The 23,699-nt window shown below is 36.1% G+C and overlaps 6 protein-coding genes and 1 long non-coding RNA gene across 9 annotated transcripts in view; 3 read left to right on the top strand and 4 right to left on the bottom strand.

Annotated features, from left to right (window-relative positions):
• Positions 1-37: 37 nt before the first annotated feature.
• On the top strand, positions 38-2,332 carry LOC129565039 (uncharacterized). The gene is made up of 2 exons (XM_055439385.1): positions 38-674; positions 1,558-2,332. The coding sequence occupies exons 1-2, from the start codon at positions 654-656 to the stop codon at positions 2,257-2,259; spliced, it is 723 nt and encodes a 240-aa protein (XP_055295360.1). The 5' UTR covers positions 38-653; the 3' UTR covers positions 2,260-2,332.
• A 33-nt stretch (positions 2,333-2,365) lies between these two features.
• On the bottom strand, positions 2,366-3,209 carry LOC129565045 (uncharacterized). 2 transcript variants are annotated; one of them, XM_055439392.1, is made up of 3 exons: positions 3,053-3,209; positions 2,730-2,838; positions 2,366-2,642 (listed from the first exon to the last, which is right to left on the bottom strand). In XM_055439392.1, exons 1-3 carry the CDS (start codon positions 3,119-3,121, stop codon positions 2,539-2,541), a joined length of 282 nt encoding a protein of 93 aa, XP_055295367.1. In that variant the 5' UTR covers positions 3,122-3,209; the 3' UTR covers positions 2,366-2,538. The 2 variants fall into 2 exon arrangements, with proteins under 2 accessions (XP_055295367.1, XP_055295366.1); XM_055439391.1 differs by lacking the exon at positions 3,053-3,209 and adding an exon at positions 2,906-3,046.
• A 1,038-nt stretch (positions 3,210-4,247) lies between these two features.
• LOC129565038 (sorting nexin-21) lies at positions 4,248-5,687 on the bottom strand. The gene is made up of 2 exons (XM_055439384.1): positions 5,556-5,687; positions 4,248-5,480 (listed from the first exon to the last, which is right to left on the bottom strand). Exons 1-2 carry the CDS (start codon positions 5,680-5,682, stop codon positions 4,639-4,641), a joined length of 969 nt encoding a protein of 322 aa, XP_055295359.1. The 5' UTR covers positions 5,683-5,687; the 3' UTR covers positions 4,248-4,638.
• A 725-nt stretch (positions 5,688-6,412) lies between these two features.
• LOC129565035 (cysteine desulfurase, mitochondrial) lies at positions 6,413-8,765 on the top strand. Its single transcript, XM_055439380.1, has 6 exons — positions 6,413-6,766; positions 6,840-6,922; positions 6,995-7,206; positions 7,546-8,025; positions 8,129-8,449; positions 8,515-8,765. The coding sequence occupies exons 1-6, from the start codon at positions 6,655-6,657 to the stop codon at positions 8,666-8,668; spliced, it is 1,362 nt and encodes a 453-aa protein (XP_055295355.1). The 5' UTR covers positions 6,413-6,654; the 3' UTR covers positions 8,669-8,765.
• Positions 8,755-10,028, bottom strand: LOC129565040 (vesicle transport through interaction with t-SNAREs homolog 1A). The gene is made up of 3 exons (XM_055439386.1): positions 9,733-10,028; positions 9,585-9,646; positions 8,755-9,483 (listed from the first exon to the last, which is right to left on the bottom strand). The coding sequence occupies exons 1-3, from the start codon at positions 9,824-9,826 to the stop codon at positions 8,977-8,979; spliced, it is 663 nt and encodes a 220-aa protein (XP_055295361.1). The 5' UTR covers positions 9,827-10,028; the 3' UTR covers positions 8,755-8,976.
• Positions 10,029-10,173: 145 nt separating this feature from the next.
• Positions 10,174-11,689, top strand: LOC129565044 (60S ribosomal protein L34-like). The gene is made up of 2 exons (XM_055439389.1): positions 10,174-10,314; positions 11,308-11,689. Exons 1-2 carry the CDS (start codon positions 10,250-10,252, stop codon positions 11,591-11,593), a joined length of 351 nt encoding a protein of 116 aa, XP_055295364.1. The 5' UTR covers positions 10,174-10,249; the 3' UTR covers positions 11,594-11,689.
• A 10,675-nt stretch (positions 11,690-22,364) lies between these two features.
• Positions 22,365-23,699, bottom strand: part of LOC129565047 (uncharacterized) — a 4,174-nt gene continuing 2,839 nt past the window's right edge. For both annotated transcript variants that reach the window (XR_008687561.1, XR_008687560.1), the window contains exons 2-3: positions 22,979-23,120; positions 22,365-22,902 (exon numbers count right to left, since the gene is read on the bottom strand). This is a non-coding gene — a long non-coding RNA (uncharacterized LOC129565047). The remainder of the gene's footprint in view (positions 22,903-22,978; positions 23,121-23,699) is intronic.

Raw genomic sequence — 23,699 nt, 5'->3', positions numbered from 1 at the left:
TTTGAAATTGGTGCGTTGCATTTTTTCCCCCTAGCTTTTTGATTTCACTTTAATTAAAATTATTTAATTGAGATTTTAAAATTGAATCATGAAATGGAACCAAAATATACACACACATACGAATTACGGAATACACCGCGGTTGAATAGAATGGTCTTAAATTGCTTAAAATAAAATTAATGCGTAGGTGCGATTCGTATTGCACTTTATCTTAATTATTCTGGTTTTTTTTTATGGTAAATACCGCGAGAAAATTCGCTGCTCTGGTTAATTGTTGTTATTGTTGTTGAAATTGCCAAGAGCTACAATTACAATTGCAGGAGGAAGTAACTTGGATTTCTTTCTACGTATAAAAGTAAAGTGCAACCGTTTTTAGTCTTTTATTTCGGTTTTGGATTGAAGCGCAAAGGTTTGGAGGCGGTTGAGCATTGAAGCAAGCCAAGTGTGGCAAACGAGTTATTGTTCAGGAGATGTTTTGTACATTTCGAACAATTATTTGAAAAATAAAAACAAAATAATTTATTTGAACATTCGAAATTAGGAATTCGAAGTGTTGGTCGATAAGAGCTGTTTTATTTTGCCATAAGTGGAAAGTGTACAGATACGATCAGTGTGTTTCTCTTGAAAAAATACAACGACATATACACTAAATTATGGATATCATCCGGCAAATGGTAATAAATATTGAAAATGTTTTTTTGGTCAGAATTCAAACGTAAATAATGAAAACGAAAGAAGTTATCAGTTTCAAGATTCAGTTCGATGTTTTTGAGCCAAAATCGGCACATGTTTGAATAAAGCATGAATAATTCAGTGCACATAGTGAAACATTCAATTGTCTTTGTATGTAAATAAGAAGATGTGTGATGTACCCGAACTGGATACGACTCAGTTCAAACATCGAAACGATCGTTTTCAGTGCATTTGGCAGAAATTCACCCAACATTCAAAAATACTACACATTCATTCATTCATTTCCATCTCACGCGGATTTATTTGATATATTTTCAATCGGCTCAATGCAACACTTTGCTTTGTTTTACGTTAAATCGGCAACGCATAATTAAGTTATATATGGTGTAACTGTATCATGTATTTCAGATCGAGACTTGTTAGCAAACATTCACGTTTATATGCAATTCCGCAGCGATCTAATTACGATGCATAGCATGGCGCGACCTTATTGTACAACCCATTGTATAGCTGCAAAATGAATAAAATACGATTTGCGTAGTTCTTTTTTTACGTGCTCTATTCTTCTATTACCAAATGTGTGAAATCAATCAATTTTTATGTGTATGTAAATATGCGATACTGTGATGAAGAAGGTTCGATTTATGGAACTAATCTCAAAGATAAAAGCGTATAAAAAAACAAGCAAGTGGTATTTGTTATCTTGTTTCTCATTGCATTTTCAATAACACAATTTTTCTCACGCTTATTTTGACTTTTGTTGTTGAAAGAATTCTTGAACTTCATTATTTACATTCCGTTTGGTTTCAATATGAATTCTTCAAATTGTATTCACTCTTTTCAAACCCATTCTTTCTATTACAGCTAATATTTCTGCTTTCGATGTTGCCTTTTGCTACGGGAACATTTTTCCCATTCACATCGTGGCGTACACCTTCGTTCGGGCCTCAAAGATCCTATGGATATCGATCACAGCGTTCTTCGCCAAACAATAATCTCATACCGATACAGTCACCAATTTTGGGCTTACGCGTTCTTGTTCCACGCGATCTTTTGAATTTATTCAACGTTAGACCACCATTTGGACAAGAGCCAAACTATCCGCGTCCGAATTCATTCAATCCATTTAATATTAATCCATTCACTTCACATCCAAATTATCCGCACGAGCATCGACCAAATGGATTTCCACAACCATTTACACCGAATTACTTTCCGCAGAATTACGCACCACCGAATTACTCGCCACACACGCCATTTGATGCCGGTTCTTTCATCAATTTTATGCGTGCACTGTACCCGGATATGATATACAGACCCGATCCACGATATCCAAATGTGTTTGCTATTCGACTCCCTCCGAATCATACGCATTCACCAGACTCACAATCATCACCGCCTCCCGAATTTGATCAAGAACCAAGTCGTTTCTTTCCCGAAGAAAATCCACCAAATGTAAACGAGTTTTTGGAACCACCGCCAAATGTATCACACACTCATTCACCACCATACAATCAACCGCAGCACAACCAACAACCGCAAAACCATTTAATAATCATACGTTAATCTATTGTTATACCTCAACAGTTACCAAATACACAGATAAAGTTATGCAGAAGAGAATTTTTGGCATTTTTCTCTAAGACTTGAAAAAGTAAGAAAGAAAAAACGATTTTGTTTCAGTAGAAAAATGTTTGCATTTTATTTTCAGCTATTGGATTTTCTTCACACAAATGGTTACAAATTGAAAATAAAACGTTGATTTAGATTCGTTTTGGGCCGGGAAAGAGTATTTGATTCTATCAGCAAATGTAGTACAACTATTGGAAATCACTGTGATATGATTTACAAGATGTATGGTGAAGCGTATGCTGAGTATGCTGATGCATAGTATGGGGAGTAGGCCGAGTAGTATGATGGATAAGCACTGTATGCGCCATATGCATATGCTGTAATGGGAAAAGTATTCAAAAGTGAGTTAATATCATCATAAGATACTTAAAATGCAGGCAAGACAAAATCAAAATGCAACTCACGGCTATAGACACTGGCAGCCAATGGAGCCGTCACAACTGGTGAACTGTAAAATATATCTGGCTTTGGCTTGGCGCAGGCGCAAGCGATAAGCATGAAGACGAAAGCGATCTGCCGAAAGAAATCAAAATTAATTAGCCATTGTTCTGATATGATGCCAAGCCTTGTCATGCTTAACTAAAAAATCCCTTTCTTGAACACAATAGGCAACACTGCAACAGTGCAGCAACTTCAATGCTTTTATTTTATCCACACAAAAATCTGCACTACTTGACATTCTCCACTCAATATTTTGTTTTTATTCCAAATAAGAAACTTCACTTACAACTTTGAACATGTTGATAGTTGGTTTGTTGTTTAGTTTGTTTGAGCGATAAACGAAAACTGATACCATCCTCAGAACAGCGTCGACTTTTTATACAATTTTTTTTCTCTTTGGGGCTACTGAATGTCCGGTGAAAAATATTTTTGGAGGTAGTCGATTAGCAATTCAGTAGCTTCGAAGTGAGTACGTGCCATGAACAATAAAATGTATTTCAAGGCAAACGGTGGAGCTGTCTTCAATTGAAGTAGCAGCGATTTAGCTGATGTCACAGCAAATGCTCAAATTAACGCGTCTCTGTGCGTGAAGCGCATACAATCCATACATTAAATTTTATGTTCAACATTGTTTTTTCGTGAATCAGATGGTGATAATATCAAAATAATCGTATCTTTATCATTGAACAAATCACCTGATTTCCAATTAATCGAAAATGATCCAGAAAACGTAGCATTAATCAAAAGTGTGTGTAATGAAGGAAATGTTGAGGAATTTTGTCGCATACAATTGAATGCCCAATTCAATTCATGTCGTCCGAAAATAAGAATAGGTATTGTGTTGTCTTCAAATGCCATTGAATCATTTATTCATACGATTGAAGGTATGGAACCATTTATTTCTTATAGGAACCTTCGGAACCAAGCTCGATCGAAACGTACGAAATTCATATTAAAAATCCAATTTCTAGATGTAACTTAGCTTTGAATTTTCATAACCAAATGCCCAATGTTCTCGAAAGAATCCAGTTCAAGCAAGGTGAAAAAATATATGTTGTTTTAATTAACATTACAAACCTTTTCAGCTGCGTTAACGTCTATTTTAGTCGAATGTTGTCGATTTTATTTGCAATCCCTTGACCAAGTAGCGAAAGTTCACATTACGACAAATTTATTCATAAAATTACATGACCGCAACCGCAACATAAGCAATGTTAATGTTGTATTCAAACGAAGAAATATTCATGGAAACGAATAAATGTCTCAAATGAAATTCCATTGTGGAGTAGGTCATTCACAGAAATGTGACTCGTCTCATACGTTTGAAATGTTGACAATATTTCTCTCGGCGTCCAGTATTATATCAAGTATACATATATTCTAAGAATGAGCTGAACCTTGTCAAGGTCATTCTTTATATAAAAATTTCAAGCTGCCTTTGGAATACGCATATGAGGCACAACAAGCAAACAAAATGCATATTCGAATATCTATACAAATGCTTTATTTTTTTTTCTTCATACCGATAGTACGTGTACAATGTAAATATATGTACGTTTGTACGTATAAAATAGAGTTATCGTGTAGACAATAAAAAATGTGTTGAGAAAATTTCGACGTAATTTTGTTTCATTTATGGTAGAGTATTGAATGCTACAAATAAATCATAAAGAAACTAAAGATTTAGGGTGAAAATAGTGGCAAATGTTAAACGACAATTAACATTGATACAAACGAATGAAAGTGAAAAAAACAACAATAATATCGATAGAATACGAATCGAGATAAAAAAATAGATCAAATGAAGAGTAGGCTTCACTGGTGATAAATATTAGTACAAATAGAGACGATTGTGACACACATGTGATATGCTTAGACAGTTTCGGTGCGTGGGTCTAGAGCGTGTATGGCTTGTGTCAATGTTTTGCCATTTTTCACTGGAATTCCCTTGCACTCCATGGCTTTGAGTCGATCTTGAAGATATTGGTTGTCGCGTCCACGTTGCCACCATAAATGGACGCAAGTATTCAGCAACGGAATATACAATGTGAGTAAATCGGCATCGGAAACCGAGTCGTATCGTCTCAAAGCCAATTCAGCCCATTTTTCAGCCGATGGATGCGGAACGGGCGATGTTGTACAAGCAGCCACCAAACGACACAGCAATAAAAGCACCGATTTCGAACGATCCATGAATATTTTGTTCAACAATCGAAAACAATCTTCTAAAATGGGTATTGCCAATTCATTGCGACGTTCGTCCAATAAACGGCACGCCTTGGTCAATTCAATATCTCTTAAAAATTCTAAAAACGTCGGCGATTCACGTAAATCGCTCACGCTCATAATGTGATCCAATAATGCTTCGAATGCGGCACTTCGTTCGGCTATTAAAGCACTCGAGAAATTTCCGAGAAACGCTTTCTTCGGGAATGGGATTGTATTCATCGCGGCTGAATATTCAGTGCGCAAGCCATCGTACAGTTTCAGAAAATCTGTGTATCGGCGCTCAATAGTCACTGGATTGGCATCGGTTATTCTGTTAGAATCTTGACGAATGTTTAAATCGTATACCACGTACTTTTTAATGGTCGAATTTTCATTTTCATTCGGCGGCGGCATCACATGTGCAAACGGAATTTCAAAACGAACTATAATTGAACCATCCTGCGGTAATGGGCGCCGAGTTATTGCTGTTGTTCGACGCCACACATCTAAATCAAATATAAATGAATGGCAATGAACAATTACGTGCACATGGTGAGTATGAGTGTGAATGCGGTAAATACCTGTTACGTTGCCCGTTGTTTGTGATGGAATTGACAATGATCCATCTTCTAGGCCATCGACTGGGCTATCAACTTCATCAATGGCTTCCGATGCACTAAGCGATCGACGTGTCATTGCAGCTCGCATATCGATTGTATATTTAGTTGATTGGTCGTGCTGGAAAATCTAATTGAATTAATTTTTAAGTGTGTAAAAGCCTCCGCTCTGGCTTATTGGTCGTGATTTGTGCAAAACACTGTACACTGAATTGAAAGAGAAACCACAGCAGTAAATCAGTTTAATGAACTCAATTATATTGATGCGATACACTTGGTACCACAAAAACTTGTTATGTTAATACTCGTCTTCTTTCTGATTTTCTTCACCGATCATAAAATAGCAACAATGATGAAAGAGAATGTAACTCATGTATTTATCACAAATGAATCACATTTGACAGCCAATTGTTTTTTTCTTTTTCTTCAAAAATTTATCTCGATGTTGTTTGTTGTTTTGTGTGGTGTCCAATTTATGACTTTTTGTATGTACTTTTCCTTTCAATTGGGAGTGAGTAATTGTGGTGAATCACTGTTAGATACAACAGAACACCAGCAAAAACTGACATTCGCACTTCCGTATCAAATTTCTTTTGTTCATGCCGTTTCTAATTGAATTATAACAATTGCTTAGCGTTACTGCTTGTGTTTTCCTTCGGTTTCGTTGTATCGCCGTATTTGCGCGTAGAATGTGCACAACAAAACTGCACTCAAAGAAAGTGCATTGTTATTTTCATTGAGGCGGAACAAGCGTAAATAAGGTGATACGTTTTTTTTTATGTTGAGGGGAATCAACAACAACACAATACTGTGATAGCGAGGCGAAATGCATGACAGTTCTCGCTCTTGTTAGACTCTCTTTTTGCTGTTGTGTTGGTGCTGTGGAAAAATGACAAACACACTGTCAATTGTGTGGATTAAACGAATCCATCGTATGTCAATGTTTTGATCATGCTCTAATCGCGTAGTTTAGTTCAGTGTATAAGACTTCGTGCAAATAGGCGACATCGAGTATTTGTGTTTTTATCTCTTTGAAAAAGTGAGGCAATTCGGTCGCGCAATTATGTTAAGGCTATACACACGAATTATTGGCCATGGCATTCGAAATGGTCAATCAAATGCAACATCAAATCAATTGCGGATAATTACGCAATTGAGACGTAATTATGGCGACGGTAATTATAAACATGCATTGATTGAGCAAGGAGGTTAGGATTCAACTTTAACTTTGTTCAATATGATTTTCAGAGCAAAAAACCAAATTCGCAATCAGTGACGAGGCTATCGATGGCAGGCCATTATATTTGGATGCACAGGCAACCACACCACTTGTAAGCATTTTTACGAATTTATGACAATAAACATTGGAATTGATTACATGGTTTATGATCTGAATTGTACAGGACCCAAGAGTATTGGATGCAATGCTACCGTATCTCACGAACTACTACGGGAATCCACACTCACGCACACATCAATACGGTTGGGAGTCAGAAAAAGCAGTCGAAACAGCTCGTGAACAAGTGGCTACTTTGATTGGAGCCGATCCAAAAGAGATTATTTTCACGTCAGGCGCTACGGAATCGAATAATATTGCTGTTAAGGGTGTTGCCAGGTAAGGGATTTGTACCAGGATTTATTTTTGTTCCTTTTTAGCACATGAACTGGTGCCGTAAAGTCATACTTGGGATTTGTTTTGAAATCGAGCAGTTTTACATGGTGAATGGGGTATTTTTGTGGAGTAGTGACAATTTGCTAATTTTCTGAATGAAGATTAATTATACGTGACAAACAAGTTGAAGTTTTGATTTTAAATCTGACGCTTTTGAACATTTTTGAACATTTTTGAATGAAATATGTATGAACTTTTCATAGATATTTTCCCCTTGTCAAAAAAAGTTTCCCATTCTAAAAGCCAATTTTAATACCTACTAAACTTCAAATCCACCCACAGATTCTACGGCGAAAAGAAGAAACATGTCATTACAACTCAAACCGAGCACAAATGCGTATTGGATTCCTGTCGTGCCCTTGAAGCGGAAGGATTCCGTGTGACCTATTTACCTGTGCAGACAAACGGAATCATTCGATTAGAGGAATTAGAGAAAGCCATCACACCAGACACATCGCTCGTCTCGATAATGACAGTGAACAATGAAATTGGTGTGAAGCAGCCAATTTCAGCCATTGGAGATCTATGCAAATCGAAAAATGTTTTCTTTCACACTGACGCCGCTCAAGCCGTTGGCAAAATTCCAATCAATGTAAACGAATCGAACATTAGTTTGATGTCAATATCTGGCCACAAACTCTATGGTCCAAAAGGTATTGGCGCGCTGTTTGTTCGTCGCAGACCTCGTGTTCGCGTTGAAGCACTACAAAGTGGTGGTGGACAAGAGCGTGGTTTGAGGAGTGGAACAGTACCGACGCCATTGTGAGTGTTTTTCAAGTGTTTTGTGAGAGAAACTTATTCTTTACGATTGTTTTGATGGAATGCAATGATTTTAACAATGACACAATTTTCGTCCTCTTTTCAGGTGTGTTGGAATTGGTGCAGCTACCGATATTGCACTCAAGGAGATGACCTATGATCACAAATGGATCGAATATCTATCGAATATCCTGATCGAACGAATCAATAGAGCCTTGCCACAGGTCATCAGAAATGGCGATCCAATTGAAACATATCCAGGTTGTGTAAACTTGTCATTTGCTTTTGTGGAAGGCGAATCGCTTCTAATGGCACTAAAAGATGTCGCTTTGTCCAGCGGTTCAGCCTGTACATCAGCATCATTGGAACCATCGTATGTACTCCGGGCAATTGGAGCTGACGAAGACTTGGCACACAGTTCAATTAGGTTTGTCCCGTAAAAAAAACTCACGAAATGTTCTATTCTAACCATTGGCATCATTTTTTTTACAGATTCGGCATCGGTCGCTTCACGACACAAGAAGAAGTCGAATACACGGCACAAAAGTGTATACGACACGTTCAACGTTTGCGTGAAATGTCACCGCTTTGGGAAATGTCTCAAGAAGGCATCGACATTAAGTCAATTCAATGGAGTCAACATTAGGAGAGAAATAAAATGTTCCCACTTGCGATCACTTGTTCTGTAAATAAGTTTAAGATGTTTATTTAGAAATATAAAACTACACAAAATTTAATTGCAATTTTGCCTTGGACTTTATTTCACAATGCTTTGGCTTACACAATAAAATAGTCTTTTCAAAACAACACGATAAAATAGATTAATTGATGATGATTAAACAAGTACTCAGAGTTAAAAGTTAAATATGTATATCATATATTTGGTTTATGGGGAAAAACCGTGTTTGATTTAGAATCCATGGAATGACCAATTGTGCCGCTGAACCGAACGATTTAATGGGTAACGGCATAGTAGAATGTGGAAATGACCACCACAACAAAGATAGTTATAACACCAAACAAAACAGCACGTTCTCGTAACGATCGCATTATCATCGAATTCATGATTCGAGACGATTGACGCAAGTCTTCATTGGCTTCTCGCAACCTCGCACGTGATGTTTTCAATGTTTCCCGTTGTGATGATAAGTCTTGTAATATGCTTGCACCAATACTTTCCGTTTCCAATATCGTTTTGTATCCCTCTGTCAATCGATTGCCCGTCCGTTCGATACGCTCTGAATTGTCCAGCAAACGCCTTTGTTGTCCACTGCTTATACCACTTGTGGTTAGTTCATCAAAGTCGGACGAATCGTACATTTGAATTTGTGTCTCATTTTTTGCATTTTGAAATTCCTGAGTGAGCCGCTTCAATTCGGCTTGATAGCAATTCAAACGGGAGGTAAAACTGCTTTTCGTTGCTGAATCAACGTCTTGTATCTCCAAGCCCATTTGCTCCAGCTAAAACAATAGAATTTTGAAGGAAAAAAGCATGAAATTTCGATTGCATAAAAAAAAACTAATTCCGATAATAACCAGAATTGAAATTCTGAACTACTTACCAATTCCAAACCTTCATCGATGCTTGCATTTATTGCTCGTATTTGTTCACGTTTTTCACTGTCTGTAAAAAAAACCCAATAAAATGACCCACGGTGAGATAACGCACAATATGTTTGAAACAATGCAATGTTCATCGTCACTATTTACCTGCTGGCATACGCTTCAGTTTGCCAATTTCGGATGTTATTTCGGCCGTGAGTACCGAATACTGCTGTTCATAACTCTCAATTAACGAAGTCATTGCGAAAAAATCTCTCTCGAAAAAATTCTTCACTAATTATTAATGACAAATATGCACTTCATGCCCTAAAAAAAAGAAAATAAGCAAAACAAACTCATCTCACAGACACTTGTGTTGACCGATGCACCACTTGAGAGTGACAGTTCACGCGCACCTATCGGGCAACCCGATGAACGAACATTTTTTCACTGTGATGGCTTGATAGCTGTCAGTGACACTTCCTTTTGCATTTTTGAGTTCATACAGGTATGTGAATAAAATTTTCGTTTCGCCGAATTAATTCAATTTCATCGACGATTTTCCATGAAAAAAATCCACATCTTCTACACAAAACGATTCCATAAACCATCTATTTTGAGTGTGTTATGATATTTTTGTAAAAATTCCTGTGATTTTTTTGTAATTTCAGAATTTGTGTGAAAAATGGTTCAGCGATTGACACTCCGACGACGATTGTCGTACAACACAAACTCAAACAAACGGCGTATGTAAGTATCAACTGGTCTTCGATGACAGAAAAAATAGCACATTTTAATCGAATGAAAAATTATGGGATTTTATGCACATGGAATTGGTTTTATTGCGAACGGAAAAAACGATGTGGAAATCAGCGTTGTGTTTACGTGTTTCCAAAGTGTGAATGCGCTTTGAACGAATGAGGTTATGTTGTGTTGCTGTTGAAATAAATTGATACGCGGCTCAATAGATCCGAAAAATGTGTTCGTGCTCATTTTTGTTTGAAATGATCAAGTGTTGAAGTGCCTAAAAGAATCGGTTTGCGACGAGAAAAATCTTTGAAAAAAAAGTTCCAAACATCTTTTTCCAGCGGTTCTGATATCCGAACTGAGCACCCTGAGTTCAAACAGCGCTCACGCCATGGCATATTAATTAGTTGACCAGTCCAAAACTTGTCAGTGTTTTACGACTGGGGGAATATATGCTAGATTAATTAAATTCTATTCGAAAGAAAACGAACGAAACTTCAAGTTCGTTGTCTAGTATTGGTCTTTGACATTTTCCCACAAAATACACAAACAAAAAGCAGAACTGTGAACACTGAAAAAACACATGTTTACCGAACGTATGACGTCTATCGTTGGCATTGCATCGAGTGTTACAATAACACAATGCGCCCGCGCTGCATATTCAATAGTTGACCAATCACAAACCATATCAATGTTTACTGATTGGGGGTAAAATATGCTAGAAAAATCTAAACCATTTGAGAAGGGACAATCTCAACCGAGATAGATTGTTTTCTGTACTTGAGTTTGACAATGGATTTAAAGAGTGAACAATGTTGTTGTTTCAATCTATCTTATGACTTGCAAATAGCTGATGTCAATCATCATTGATTGATCATGGTTCATCAACCATTCCATAGTGTGAATCTCTCCATATTTTCCGCAAAAGATTTTCATCCAATCAAAACTCAAAACTTTGACTAATTTCAACCTTCATTTTTCCTTACCAAATTCCAGTGTCCGTACACCAGGTGGCCGTTTGGTCTATCAATACGTGAAGAAGCGCAAGAATGTCCCAAAGTGCGGTCAATGCAAGGAAAAGTTGAAGGGTATCCGCCCAACACGTCCATTGGAACGTTCCCGCATCTCAAAGCGCCAGAAGACAGTCGCTCGTACCTACGGTGGAGTTTTGTGTCATCAATGCGTTCGCGAACGCATCGTCCGCGCTTTCTTGATTGAAGAACAAAAAATCGTCAAAGTGCTTAGCCGTTCATCGAAAGTAGCTGTTGCTGCTAAGAAATAAGCATTCTATTTTTACGTATGTCATCTAAGGCGTAATCCTTATTTCCATTGATGAAATTAAGCAAAAAATAAAATGTGAATTCAGTTACACTAAAAAGCGTTGTGTTGCTTTTATTTTGGGATTTTGTTTTCAGGGGCTATTTATTTGTTTCAGTCAAAGTTCGAGTAAATAAATGATATCGATATATGTGCCAGCATATTTGGCATTTCATTTCATTTCATTGAACCGAATTCCCGAATTGTGTGTCGTGATAAAAGGCATACCGCATGTATGTAATGACGGCGTGTTGTTTGTACCGTAAGTATCCACTGAACTGAAAATGCGCACCGCGTGAATGGTTCCAGTTAGAATACATATATGCTGGTTTTTGACGTTTCGCTTGTCGTCGTCGTCGTCGTCGCTTCAATGAATTAAATAACACATACGCACACATGCACACATGCGACTTGTGCACGCAACATGAACCGATTCCACCGACATACATACGGACATGAGGCAAAACGCGAGACGTGCGTATATGTATGTGTGGGTGAATTTCTTGTTTTCCTTAACTTGTGTATACACATGAATATTGAATTAAGAATACTGTCTCGTCTCTCGCGTATATATGCAAAGAAAAATGGTCGATCGAAATATGTTTGGTGTTTGTTTATTTAATTTAAAAAGTGCAATTTTGATTTTATTGTTTGGCTGTTGGCGAATTCACGGTTCAATAGACGGTGAGTACCGTAATGGATTAAGCATTTGGTGTAAACGAAAATCGATGTGTGTGTATCGAAATGAATGACAAAAAATATCAACAACAACGACGAAAAAAAAAACATTCCGTCATCGTAATAGTATAAACTGTACGAAAGCAGAAAAAAAAACAACACAACAAGTACAACCAACTGCAATGAAAATCAATGTGCAGCCACTGAAGTGAACCATGCATTGATTAATCTAGGCATTTGATCAATTAAATACATCAATGTGAGAGATACTGTTTGCATCACATTCGATGAAATTTGCACTCTCCTTTGTGAGATCATCCGAAACAAAATTCCCATTCCGATTGGTGTACAACACGTTTTTTTTCGACGCAGGGCTTATTTTGTTTGGTTCATTAACGAATCCAAGTCCTTGATTCAATTTGCACTTGAAGCCAAATATCTGGTAATGAAATGATTCGACTTTCGGTCCTGTTTTAATTACGAACATAACCGTGAAATAAAATTACTTATCTTAAACTTCGGCAAACAATATTGAACATAATGTAACTCACTGTTTTCGATGCAATGCTGTGTAGTGAGTGTGTATGTGTTTGCAGTAATCAGTTTGGAAGTCGGTTTTGTTGCAATCAAACAAGATCCGATGAGCAAAAATAACAACATGATGAACACTCAAATGACTAATTGATTGGTTTTAATTAAGTTAGATTGCCATAAAGCGAGCACAATTAATCCCAATCGAGCCCCGATGTTTTAATCGGATCGCTGTCTATCTCTCTCTCTCTCTTTGCCTCTCTCTCTCTCTGTCTCTGTCTGTCTCTGTCTGTCACAAATGGCCGGGAATTTTTTATAACAAGCAATCCTCTCTCAATTAAAGGCCCATTCAAACAAATGCATTGTGCAAGCGAAAATGTTGTTTCGACTCGCTTAATTGCTGCGAAACAACACTGGCCCAACCGTATTTCCCATTGGTTTATCCTATTTCTTTTATATCGATGCGGTCATAAAAATTCATAATTTGTTTCCTCATGGAAATGCATTCAGTGCACACAAGTTGCACGGTTTTATTGATTTTCGCGTAATTCGTCGTCGGTATTGATAGTGCGCCGTAATAGTTGTTGCTTCTTTTTTCCTTTCCGTTGTCGCATCTTATTTGGACTTGGCTTTTTTGTGTATGATAAAATAGGAATGGCTCAACGATGAGGTTGAAAAAGAAACTTTTATCGCTGTGCATTTTAATGAAAATGTTTGCAAGAATTAAATTCTTTTACTGACTCATCAAAAACGTGTTTGACGTGGCGGAAAATGGCTCTATTTGAAGACAGCAAAATATTCGCACTTCATTTTTCCGCGGCAAAAAAAAACTCGATTTGCCTTTTCAATGTATGTTGAAAATAGCCAATGATGTAAAACGAATGAAGATGTTTTTTTTCTTCCCCCTCTCGCGATTCCTTCTACGTTTTACTACCGCGAAACGATTTTCACAACTTTATTTGCAGTGCAAATGTTGCATACACACTTACAGTAGCCGAACGTCTGTAAATGGCACAACAAATCATCAGTTGCACAGTTGTCACACAAGTCAATTTCCTTTTTAGCGACACAATTTTGTCATTATTTTTGTTACTTTGACACAAGCAAATTGCATTTTAACCACGTTCATCCGCATAAATCTCAACGCTTAACCGGCTTCGCAAATGCACACGAGAATCCACAAAATCAAGCAAACATACCTTTCATCGCCTTTTTTGACGCAGATTTTGAAATTATGTTGTCTATCGATTGCCTTAACTGAAATTCCGCGAACACTTAACGAATGGCACAACCGACACAAATATGGGAAAACTTCATGGAAATCGTAAAATCAGCAGCGATACTTTGTTTTTTTTTTTGTCGGTGTTACTCTTGCAGCGAAGAGAAAAAAGAGACGAGCTGCTCCAAGTAATTTTCTGTTTTTACTTTGAACCTTTCCACAACAATTATCATTGTCACTATCGTTGAATGCTTTCAACTTGACTAGTTTATTTAACAGCTGCCAACATACAACGACTTAATTGCGTAATTTCCATGGGGCAGTTTTCAATAAATCAAACACACTAATATGGTAATGTGCATAAAGCGAAACAGTTGTTGCAGCTTCCATTCGCATTATACCGGTGTGAAATATCTGAAATAAACGATGACACACTGAATACTCCACCTCTTATTTGGCTACTGAAAACGATCATTTTCGGAAAATATTATTTCTTTTTAAGAGTTTCGAATTGAAAAAAAAAACGAATTTCGAATAAAACAACCGCTTAAATTAACTCTGAGTCAGAGTCTCTGACCGAAGTCAGTCGTAAAATTGGCATTTATTCCATTTCCAGTCAATTCACAACGCAATATTTCAACCGTACATTGATTTTCAAGTCAGATTTTGATTGATTCTTATTGAAAAATCTGTTTTTTTGCACTCAATCTGGGTGAATGTGCTATTTTCGTGCTTGCTGACGATGTTCATCGAATTTCGTGAGTTTGTCCGCGATGTCCTTCGTTTTACGCTGATATCGCTGAAGTAATTCTTTGGCATCATTTGGTTGATTTGCAAAAAGTTTGTCCATTTCTCGCCGAACACGCTGAATATCACTTCCAGCGGCGGGCATTTGAGGCGCAATGATTTTATACGCTTTGAATAAATTCAATCGAATTAGTCGTAATGACTGTAAATAAATCTAATGATATCAAAAAATAGACAATATTCTTTACCTTTGTCCATCATGCTCCGGAACTCTTTCAAATCTTTGTTCGGGCCGCTCATCTTGTCACTCAAAGCAACGATACCCTTTGAAATCGAAGTGGAGGTGATGATGTGTCAAAGTCGATTTCCGAAACTGAAGTGACATGAAAAATGCATTTTCAATGCACGGTCCGATTGACATCGCCATCATTCTTGAGTGATTCAATTCGATGATTTAGCAATCGCAAATTGAGGGTTATTTTGAAGAACATTTTGTTTTGGTTATGACAATAAAGAAATGATGCAAAATTTAACGGCTTCGATTTCGACGACAATAAACCATATTGTTTACACTCTGGAAAAGACAATGTTTGAAAGTTTGCAGGATATTATTTCGGTTGGTTTGATTCAAGTGATACAGTGCGTGATTCATACCTTGCAATCCAAATGAATCCACTGTAAATGGAAAGAAATTCTTGCTTTTTTGCACTGAGATGAGAAAAGTTTGTACTTTCTATTAAATGAGGCGCAGTTATTGCTTGTTGAAAATAAGAGCTCCTTCGAAACATGAACACTCACCTTTGATCCATAACATCTAGAACATCGTTTCAATCATTTGCTAGGAAAAGTAAAAGAAGCCCAGAAGAAAAAAATACTATTTTGAAAAGAAAAAAAAACAGTGTTTTCCGTTGCTTCGATTCGGAATTTATTTCATTTCGATAAAAAAAACTGTTTTACAGAAAATGTTTTGTTCGATTTAGAACTGTGAAGCTAGAAGTTTTTTTTTATCGAATTTCATTTGCGTCTTTGTGGATCCGAGCGCCATCGCTTCATCGCCGATAAATTACCGTGACTCGGTCTTTGCTTTGCAATTTTTGCTGTTTTTCTTCTTTCTTAATTTCATGTCGGAGTAGATTCAATCGTTGTTTCATTGCTGGAGAACGGAGCGCATTATCAGCAGCCTGTGGATGCCAAGCATAGCCATTTTCGACGGTTTCACGGAATACTCGCAAATTTTCATAAATCCCATTGTTCAATGCGGCAGCTGAATATGATGTAAAATATACGAAATATTTAGAAAAAATATATACAAAAACCGAAACTTGATCCGATTTGTGATTACCTCTCTGCATCAAACGTCGATAGTCTTCCATTTTTCCGAAATTGTTACGAAGAATCGGCTTCACACAATGGAATTGAATAAGTTAAATTGCGCCTCGAAATATCTTGAGCTTAAGTCACAAACCACACCGATCGCCAAAATGAAAATGATCCGATGCTCCGCGGTTGAGTCCGCTATATAGAGCGAGTACGCTCCAATACAATTTCAAAATAAAATTATCGTCGCACAATTAATGAACAAAAACAAAAATTGTTTATTTAAGCTTGACTACAAAGAAAAAACTGTTTTTTTGTGCGAATCACACAGTTGGAGTTTATTTATCGTTTGGGTTCAATACATCGAATGGAATGACTTTTATTTTGTCAAATTTTTTCAGCAAGTTTTCATTCGCTTCATTTGTATCGGCGTTTGGTGTATCCATTCTTTTCCAATCGTTCCAGATATTGATCTAGATTTTTTGAATTGCTGCGCACTGCATCGACCAATGCTTGGGTTTTGTTCGGATATGTGACGCAAAATTCCGCAAGAGTTTTTCGAAAGTCGGACGATTTAATCGCCCATTTCACTGTGTTGAAAATAATTTAAATTATAATATTGTCGTGGAAAATTGAAAATATTTTCTTACTGTGCCTTGTCATGCGTCGAAACTCCTTCAATTCTTTGTTTCCCTCGTCCATTATTATCTTATGAACAGCAAAATGAACGATTAACACGCCAAAAACAATAATCTGGAGCTTATATCGAAGCATCGATTGCCACAACTGAAATGATCACGTCAAAAGGTGACTGGTTTGTGCATGCTGTTATATTGCAATGTATAATTTGATGACACAGCAACTAAAAATGAGCTGGTAAAAGAAGCCTTATTTACATTCGAACTGCAAATGATATCGCTTTTAAAAATGTTTAAATCAACCGCTTAAAATATAAATCAAATGTTTTCACTAAAGATTTACTGACTATCCTGCTGCAACTGATGACTGAACTAGTTTGATGACATCAGTTTTGATGCATGATTCATTTGTTGCAAATAAATTGAATCGACAAAAGGCTCTTTCATCAAGAGATAAGGGAATTATTGATATCGATCGAATGCCAAGCAAAAACAAAGATTTTCCTTCATGGGAATATGTCTCAAGAACGTTAAATTACTAGAGAACCATTAAATGAATAGAATTTAGAGGTCAAAAAATTCTTAGGCGGAACTTATCTCTTTTTATTTCAATGATTGAAAACAGAACGAATATTTTCGAAGAACAAAATGGAAGAAAAATCAAAAGTAGAGAAAGATAAACGCATTCTTTTTATATTTTCACTTGAAAAATTGAAATTTATTTCATTTTTGTGGAATCAACGCAGATTTGTTTGGTGTGTGCAAAATTGTTATCTCATATCGTTCATATTTCTTCACATTCCCGTTATTTGCTTTCATAACTCGAATCCTTGGTGCCATTTCCGTTGGAGAGTGATTCTTCGAATAAGTTCTGTCTTTTCTTTCATTGGTTTCTTTTGAGCACTTGTTGAACATGATCATCGAGCACTTGTTGAACATCGGGAATAGGCTATGAATGGCATTCATTTTTTGTTGGCAATCCAAATAATAGTCGCGATTTCCATCGTTAAACGAAAAGAGAAACACAAAACCGTCACCAACTATTAAACATAGTTAAATTGTATAAAATAGACAAAACCTTTATCGATCAATTTATGGAAATCCTTCAGCTCTTTACTTTCAGTGTCAAAAACGTATGCAGGCAACAGATGAGATTTTAATCGAAATCGATGTTGATTGATTACTGGCCAAAACTGAAATGATGTGTTCATATTCTCACACTTTGATGATCCCTACAAAATTCATTATGTGCGGAGAATGTGATGATAGGACACATTAACGGCCACAACGTTTTTGTAAACATTTCGAATCAGATTTTTATAAACATTGGATTTTTTGGTTCATCACAAATGCAACGATCACTGAGAGAGGTCTGGTTTCGATGACAATTCTGTAAACTCATAGACAATTCAAAAGTAAAAACGCAATGAAATCCGTTGACCAATTTAAAAATTGGAGTTTATTTCGATTTTAGAATTTAAATTTAAAGAGGTGGCATTTTTTGCCTATTTCATTTTGCGGCTTTGCAAATACTTCTCCAATACGTCGACTGTCTTTTCAAGTTCTTTTCTTGCAAATTGCACTTTCGGATCTTGTAACACCTTTTGGGCTCGTTGTGGATCAGTAACGCACAAACGATCGAATTCCTTTCGGATATTGAAACAGTTTTGAAAATTTTCAACCGGATAATTTTTATCGTCGCGTTGACTCGCCAATCCTGCATTTAAGAGAGAACAGAAGCAAACACTGAAGCTATACGGAACAGCTTGTATTTCAATGAATGATGGAATATTTTTATTTCAAATTCAATATTTGTTGAAATTTGTCTACCTTTATCCCACAACCTTTTAAACTTTTCCATTTCCTTGTTTGGTTCGCTCATCTTGTCGTGAAATGAAGAACCCTTCCACCTAGTTTGCAAATCGATTGGTTAATCCACTTGATGAATTCGAAAATTACCTAAGTTGATGTTGATCGGATCCTTTTCAAAGCGCAAATGACTCTCAATCAACATTCACCTCATTGAATTGGTGACAAAATGATGCATCAATAGAAAATTTTGATGATTCGATTTCTCAAAATACATTGAAATGAGTTGATTGCTTATTCTTTTCAGCGATGGGAATGAATATCAACATTCAATTCGAACTAATTTGAAGTACGTCAACAGAAATGCATTCTGTGTAAATTATACAATCGAAGGGATATATCTATGGGTGAGATTGAGAGTAGTGTATGTTTGATTGACTTTGTTACGAAAGAGAAGAGCAAGTTTCTGTCGACTTAAAAATGGTTAAAAGCGAGTATGTTCGTTCTTAGCGGGTCCTCGCGGTTTTTCACGGTTTCCGTGGAACTGATAAGAGATAACAACTTGGTGTCTTCGGCAAAGTTGTAGCACTCGAGGTCTTCTATAACATCGCTGAAAACAGTTATCTCTTATCTCTTATCAGCTCCGCGAAAAGCGCGAAAAATGATAAGAAAAAAAAGTTCTATATAAAATTTGCTTTTTTATGTGCGCGATTTGCGCGCAACTGATAAGAGATAAGAGATAACTGTCTTCAGCTTAGTTATAGAAGACCTCAAGTACTACAACTTTGCCGAAGACACCATGTTGTTATCTTTTATCAGTTGCGTGAAAACCATGAAGACCGCGGAGGCTAGACGGTACTACAACATACTCTACTTTAACGCCAACGGAATCATCAGAAAACATACTCGCCTTTTCAAAAATATAAATCGAAGAAAAAACATACTCCACTCTCAATCTCACCCATAGACATTGTTTACAAACAAACATGAAGTGACTAAGAATTAGTGTTTCATGATGTTGAAAGATTATTTTTCAAAACTGAAATGATTTGGTTTTCGGAACTATTCATCAACAACGCCAAGATTACTGGAAGAGATTTTGCTTAAGTGACGTTTCCGTAAGAACATAATAGAAAATAAAAACGCAATCATTTCCGTAGATCAATTCAAAAATTGGAGTTTATTTCACTTTTTTTATTGACACGTATCAAGAGCTGGGATTATTTTTGTTTATTTGATGTTCGGGCGTTTTTAGTGAAACCAAATCGTCACTTTTCAGGTTCTCAATCGCTTTTTCAAGTTCTTGTCTTGCATGTTGAACGGTCGGATGTTCCAAAATCGCTTGAGCGCGTTGTGGGTCAGTAGAGCACAATTGATCGAATTTGTTTCGGACATTGGGCGACATTTGAGAAAGCACCACTCCTGATTGAAATTGGACGGAAAACAAAAGAAACATTAGATGAAAGCTATACTAAACAGCTTTAGTTTTGATGAGAAGTTTTTTTAATGAAATATGCTCACCTTTGTCCCATAGCTTTTTAAACTCTTCCATTTCCTTGTTTGCTCCACTCATCTTGAAGTTTTACTCGAAAAAAAATTACAACTGATCTCGAGTCGATTGGTTACAATTACTCAATGGATTTATGTTGGTGTTGACCAGATCGTTGTCAGAACCGAAATGAAAAATCCAACATTCACTTCAGGCCCCAAAACGAAAAAAAAATGTTGATGTGATTCATCAAGAAATTCATGGGTTTAATGAGAAAGAGAGCATTAAGTACAGACCACATTTGTTTATTGCATAAATATCAACATTCGATTCATATTATCGATTCAAAATAATTGTGATGGTGTCAACAAAAACAGGTTGTTGCTTGGTTAATCGAATGATTGCATTGAAATTCTTTTGTAAACAGAAAGAGTGACTAAGAATCAGTTTTCATGAAATTCACTCGTTATTTAGAGAGTTCTGTTCATCAAAAATGCTACGATCACTGGAAAGTTCTGGAAAATCATAGAAAATTCTAAAGTAAAAACACAATCATTTTCGGTATTCAATTTAAAAATTGGAGTTTATTTCTCTTTTATCATTTGAACATTGACACGTTCTAAAATATATGCTGGTATTTCATTTTGGTGCAATCCGTTGCGAATGCTTTTTATTGTATGCTTTTTCAAGTTTTTTCCTAGCCAATTGAAGGGTCGGATGTTGCAACACCTTTTGAGCACGTTGTGGGTCAGTAGCGCACATATGATCGAAATCCAGCCGAACATTGAAACACTTTTGAAGGTTTTCATCCGTGTATTTTTTATCTGCGCTTTGAGTCGCCAATCCTGCTTGGGAAAACCGAAGCAAACGTTATATGGAACTATAAAGTGATGAAATTGATTTTACTTTTATCCCATAGCTTTTTAAATTTTTCCATTTCGTTGTTTGCCCCATTCATCTTGATGTCGAACGAAGAAATTCTGCAACTTTGCCCTCAAATCGAGTTGATGTTCACTGAATCCCTTCCAAAACTCAAATGACTCAATAAATTCGACATTTTCTTCATCGAAATGATCTATCAACTGAAAAAAAAATTGATGATTCGGTTTCTTTGAATAAATTTGAATGAGCTGATTGTTTATTCTTTTCGGCTATGGGAATAAATATCAACATTCATTTTCGAACTAAATTGAATTGTGTCAACAAAGATACACTTTTGCGGTGTTGACCAAACAATTGAATTGATATAACGAAATAAAGTGATCAGAAATAACTTTTTTCATTGAAATCACAGAAAAAACGGAGTAAAAAAATCAGAGAAATCAAGTAGTTCACCACAAATGCCACGATCACTAAAAGAGATTCTGCAAATTTATAGACAGTTCAAAAAAGTAACAACGCAATTATTTTGCTTGACCAAATTGAAATTGAAGTTTATTTCTCTTTAACGCTAAATGAAAATTAAAACTAGCGTTCCAATGATTCTTATAATCATCAAGCATCAGTGTTCCAGTCCATCGATCATTCTTTTTGGGTGCCTTAAAACACAAACAAGACAAAAAAACGAATTCATTTCAATATTTATAGTCAGTATTTTGTTTTTCTCATTACCTTGAATCGAAGATCATTGATTGATGGCTTAGCAAAAGGAATCCCTCGGAAAGAATAAAATTCTTTATTCTCGAATTGGTTTTGTTTCCCAAGAACTCGCCCACTTTCTATTTCAATCGCACAGAATTGCTCATCGATGTTCACATTTTTCGATGTTGTAAATGTACACACAAAATGGTTACAATCCAACGCATGGCTGGTCTTAAGTTCATGTTTATTTCCTAACTGAGTCGAATAGCAAAATAAGCTGTCTTCTAAAGGAATAGAAAAAAAGCAAAAGTAATTAGGTAGTATTAGTGTCCTTTTTCACTTTGAGCACTCACACTGCAAAAAATCGAAAGAGACTAGAAAGAGATAGATATATTTTTCTTTGCCAAAATAATGTATTGCAATACGCGTTGCTGTGTTAGTTGTTCAGTGAGTTTATGTTGGGCCTCTAAGAGTTTGATGTTTAGTTTCACAAAAAGAAGATGTAAAAATGCCGATTTATGACCAAAATAACAACGAATGTGTCTAATATTTTTTATACTTGTATGAATTAGAAATCTAACAAAAAAAATCCACAATGCAATGACCAAATAAGTATGAGTGCATTGAATGCAACAGATTCCATTTGTTGTTGTTTTTTTAAATATCAACATTCATTTCGAACTAAATTGAATTGTGTCAACAAAGACTCTAGAAAAGTACGTTGTTACTAGGTTGATTGAACGATCGAATTAATAAATACTCGGTCACACGAACAAAATGAAGTGTGCAAGAAATATTTTTTTATACAAATCATAGAATTATCCCAGTAGAGAAAATCGAGAAAATCAAGAAACATCACCAAGAAAATCACGATCACCGAAAGCACTACTATTTGGCTCTGAAAAGTCCTTGGAAATTTGAAAATAAAAAACACGATCACTTTATCTTTTCCAATTGAAATGTTGGGCTTTATTTCTCTTTTATTGTTTGAACGTTAATGTATTCTAGTTGAACACTATTCTACAAGAGATTCATTTGCATTTGATGTACATTTCATTTTGATTTGTTTCTTGGCAAATCCCGTTCCATTTTGGCCGTTTTTTCTTCGAGATTTTTGTGGATGTATCTCATGAACGGGCCTTCCATCACATTTTGAGCCAACTGTGGGTGAGCAATGCATATAGCTTCTATATCCCGTTTGCAATGACGTAGCTGCTGAATACATTCATCTGAATAATTTGTGTCCTTGCAAGCGACAGCCATACCTGTGATGAAAGAAAAACCACAACGAAATATTTTAGTTTGATGAGTTTTAAGCTTTTTTTTCAACCTCTCATTTACCTCTGTCCATCAATTTCCGAAAATTGTCGACTTCTTTCTTGCCTCCGCTCATTGTGATGTCGTTCAAATACGTGAATAATCGAATGCAAACAAAAGTGTTATGAATTGATTCAAAACGATACCGATTTCACCGAGATCACAACTGAAATGATTCAACAACATTTGACCATGGCATTGAATATAGTCCGAAAATGATAAAAGAAACATGAATGCTAATGAATCAGTCCGAAAATAAATCGATTCACTCGATTTAAATGTATCAAACACAATGTATAAACGCATCATTTGCAGATTCCATTTGTTTAGTGAATAAACATCAACATCCGATTCATATCAAAATAATTTGGAAGGTGTCGATACATTGTTGCACTCCGTAGACCAAACATTCGAATTTCGAATCAAATTATAAACGAGCGAGAAAAAAGACATTGAACCAAGAATTTGTCCATGATCATCATAAGAATCGCAATCACGGACGTATGCACCGAAACGGGGCAAGTCAGCAATTTTTTTCACGAGAAATTCGCGACAATTGTATAATTGGGAAAGACAGATAAGCCGGTACAGTTGGTGGAAGAATGCATGCGGTGAAACAAGTGGCCATGTATGGAATGCTTAGCTCAAGCTAAAACGAAAATCTAAAAGTAGCCATTCAGATTGCGGACACATTTTTTTCTCATTCTTTTCAATGTTTAATTATACAGTGGAATGATTTGGTGCC

This window comes from Sitodiplosis mosellana, unplaced genomic scaffold (assembly GCF_009176505.1).
Source record: "Sitodiplosis mosellana isolate CC-2019 unplaced genomic scaffold, AAFC_SMos_1.0 Smas_scaffold_2, whole genome shotgun sequence".
Lineage (NCBI taxonomy): Eukaryota > Metazoa > Arthropoda > Insecta > Diptera > Cecidomyiidae > Sitodiplosis > Sitodiplosis mosellana.
Note: the sequence above shows the minus strand (reverse complement) of the source record. Positions and strands in the feature narration are given on the sequence as shown.

Bases quoted from the DNA above. Each gene is read 5' to 3' on its own strand.
- LOC129565040 (XM_055439386.1), bottom strand. From the start codon at position 9,826: ATGACTTCGTTAATTGAGAGTTATGAACAGCAGTATTCGGTACTCACG. The intron at 9,647-9,732 runs GTAAATAGTGAC...TTTTTTTTACAG, and splicing joins ACTGAAGCGTATGCCAGCAG to ACAGTGAAAAACGTGAACAA. The intron at 9,484-9,584 runs GTAAGTAGTTCA...CTATTGTTTTAG, and splicing joins TCGATGAAGGTTTGGAATTG to CTGGAGCAAATGGGCTTGGA.
- LOC129565035 (XM_055439380.1), top strand. From the start codon at position 6,655: ATGTTAAGGCTATACACACGAATTATTGGCCATGGCATTCGAAATGGT. The intron at 6,767-6,839 runs GTAATTATAAAC...TATGATTTTCAG, and splicing joins GAGACGTAATTATGGCGACG to AGCAAAAAACCAAATTCGCA. The intron at 6,923-6,994 runs GTAAGCATTTTT...TGAATTGTACAG, and splicing joins CACAGGCAACCACACCACTT to GACCCAAGAGTATTGGATGC.
- LOC129565038 (XM_055439384.1), bottom strand. From the start codon at position 5,682: ATGCGAGCTGCAATGACACGTCGATCGCTTAGTGCATCGGAAGCCATT. The intron at 5,481-5,555 runs GTATTTACCGCA...TATTTGATTTAG, and splicing joins AACAACGGGCAACGTAACAG to ATGTGTGGCGTCGAACAACA.
- LOC129565045 (XM_055439391.1), bottom strand. From the start codon at position 3,004: ATGTCAAGTAGTGCAGATTTTTGTGTGGATAAAATAAAAGCATTGAAG. The intron at 2,839-2,905 runs GTTAAGCATGAC...TTCTTTCGGCAG, and splicing joins TTCAAGAAAGGGATTTTTTA to ATCGCTTTCGTCTTCATGCT. The intron at 2,643-2,729 runs GTGAGTTGCATT...TTCCCATTACAG, and splicing joins GGCTGCCAGTGTCTATAGCC to CATATGCATATGGCGCATAC.
- LOC129565039 (XM_055439385.1), top strand. From the start codon at position 654: ATGGATATCATCCGGCAAATG. The intron at 675-1,557 runs GTAATAAATATT...TTTCTATTACAG, and splicing joins TGGATATCATCCGGCAAATG to CTAATATTTCTGCTTTCGAT.
- LOC129565044 (XM_055439389.1), top strand. From the start codon at position 10,250: ATGGTTCAGCGATTGACACTCCGACGACGATTGTCGTACAACACAAAC. The intron at 10,315-11,307 runs GTAAGTATCAAC...ACCAAATTCCAG, and splicing joins AACTCAAACAAACGGCGTAT to TGTCCGTACACCAGGTGGCC.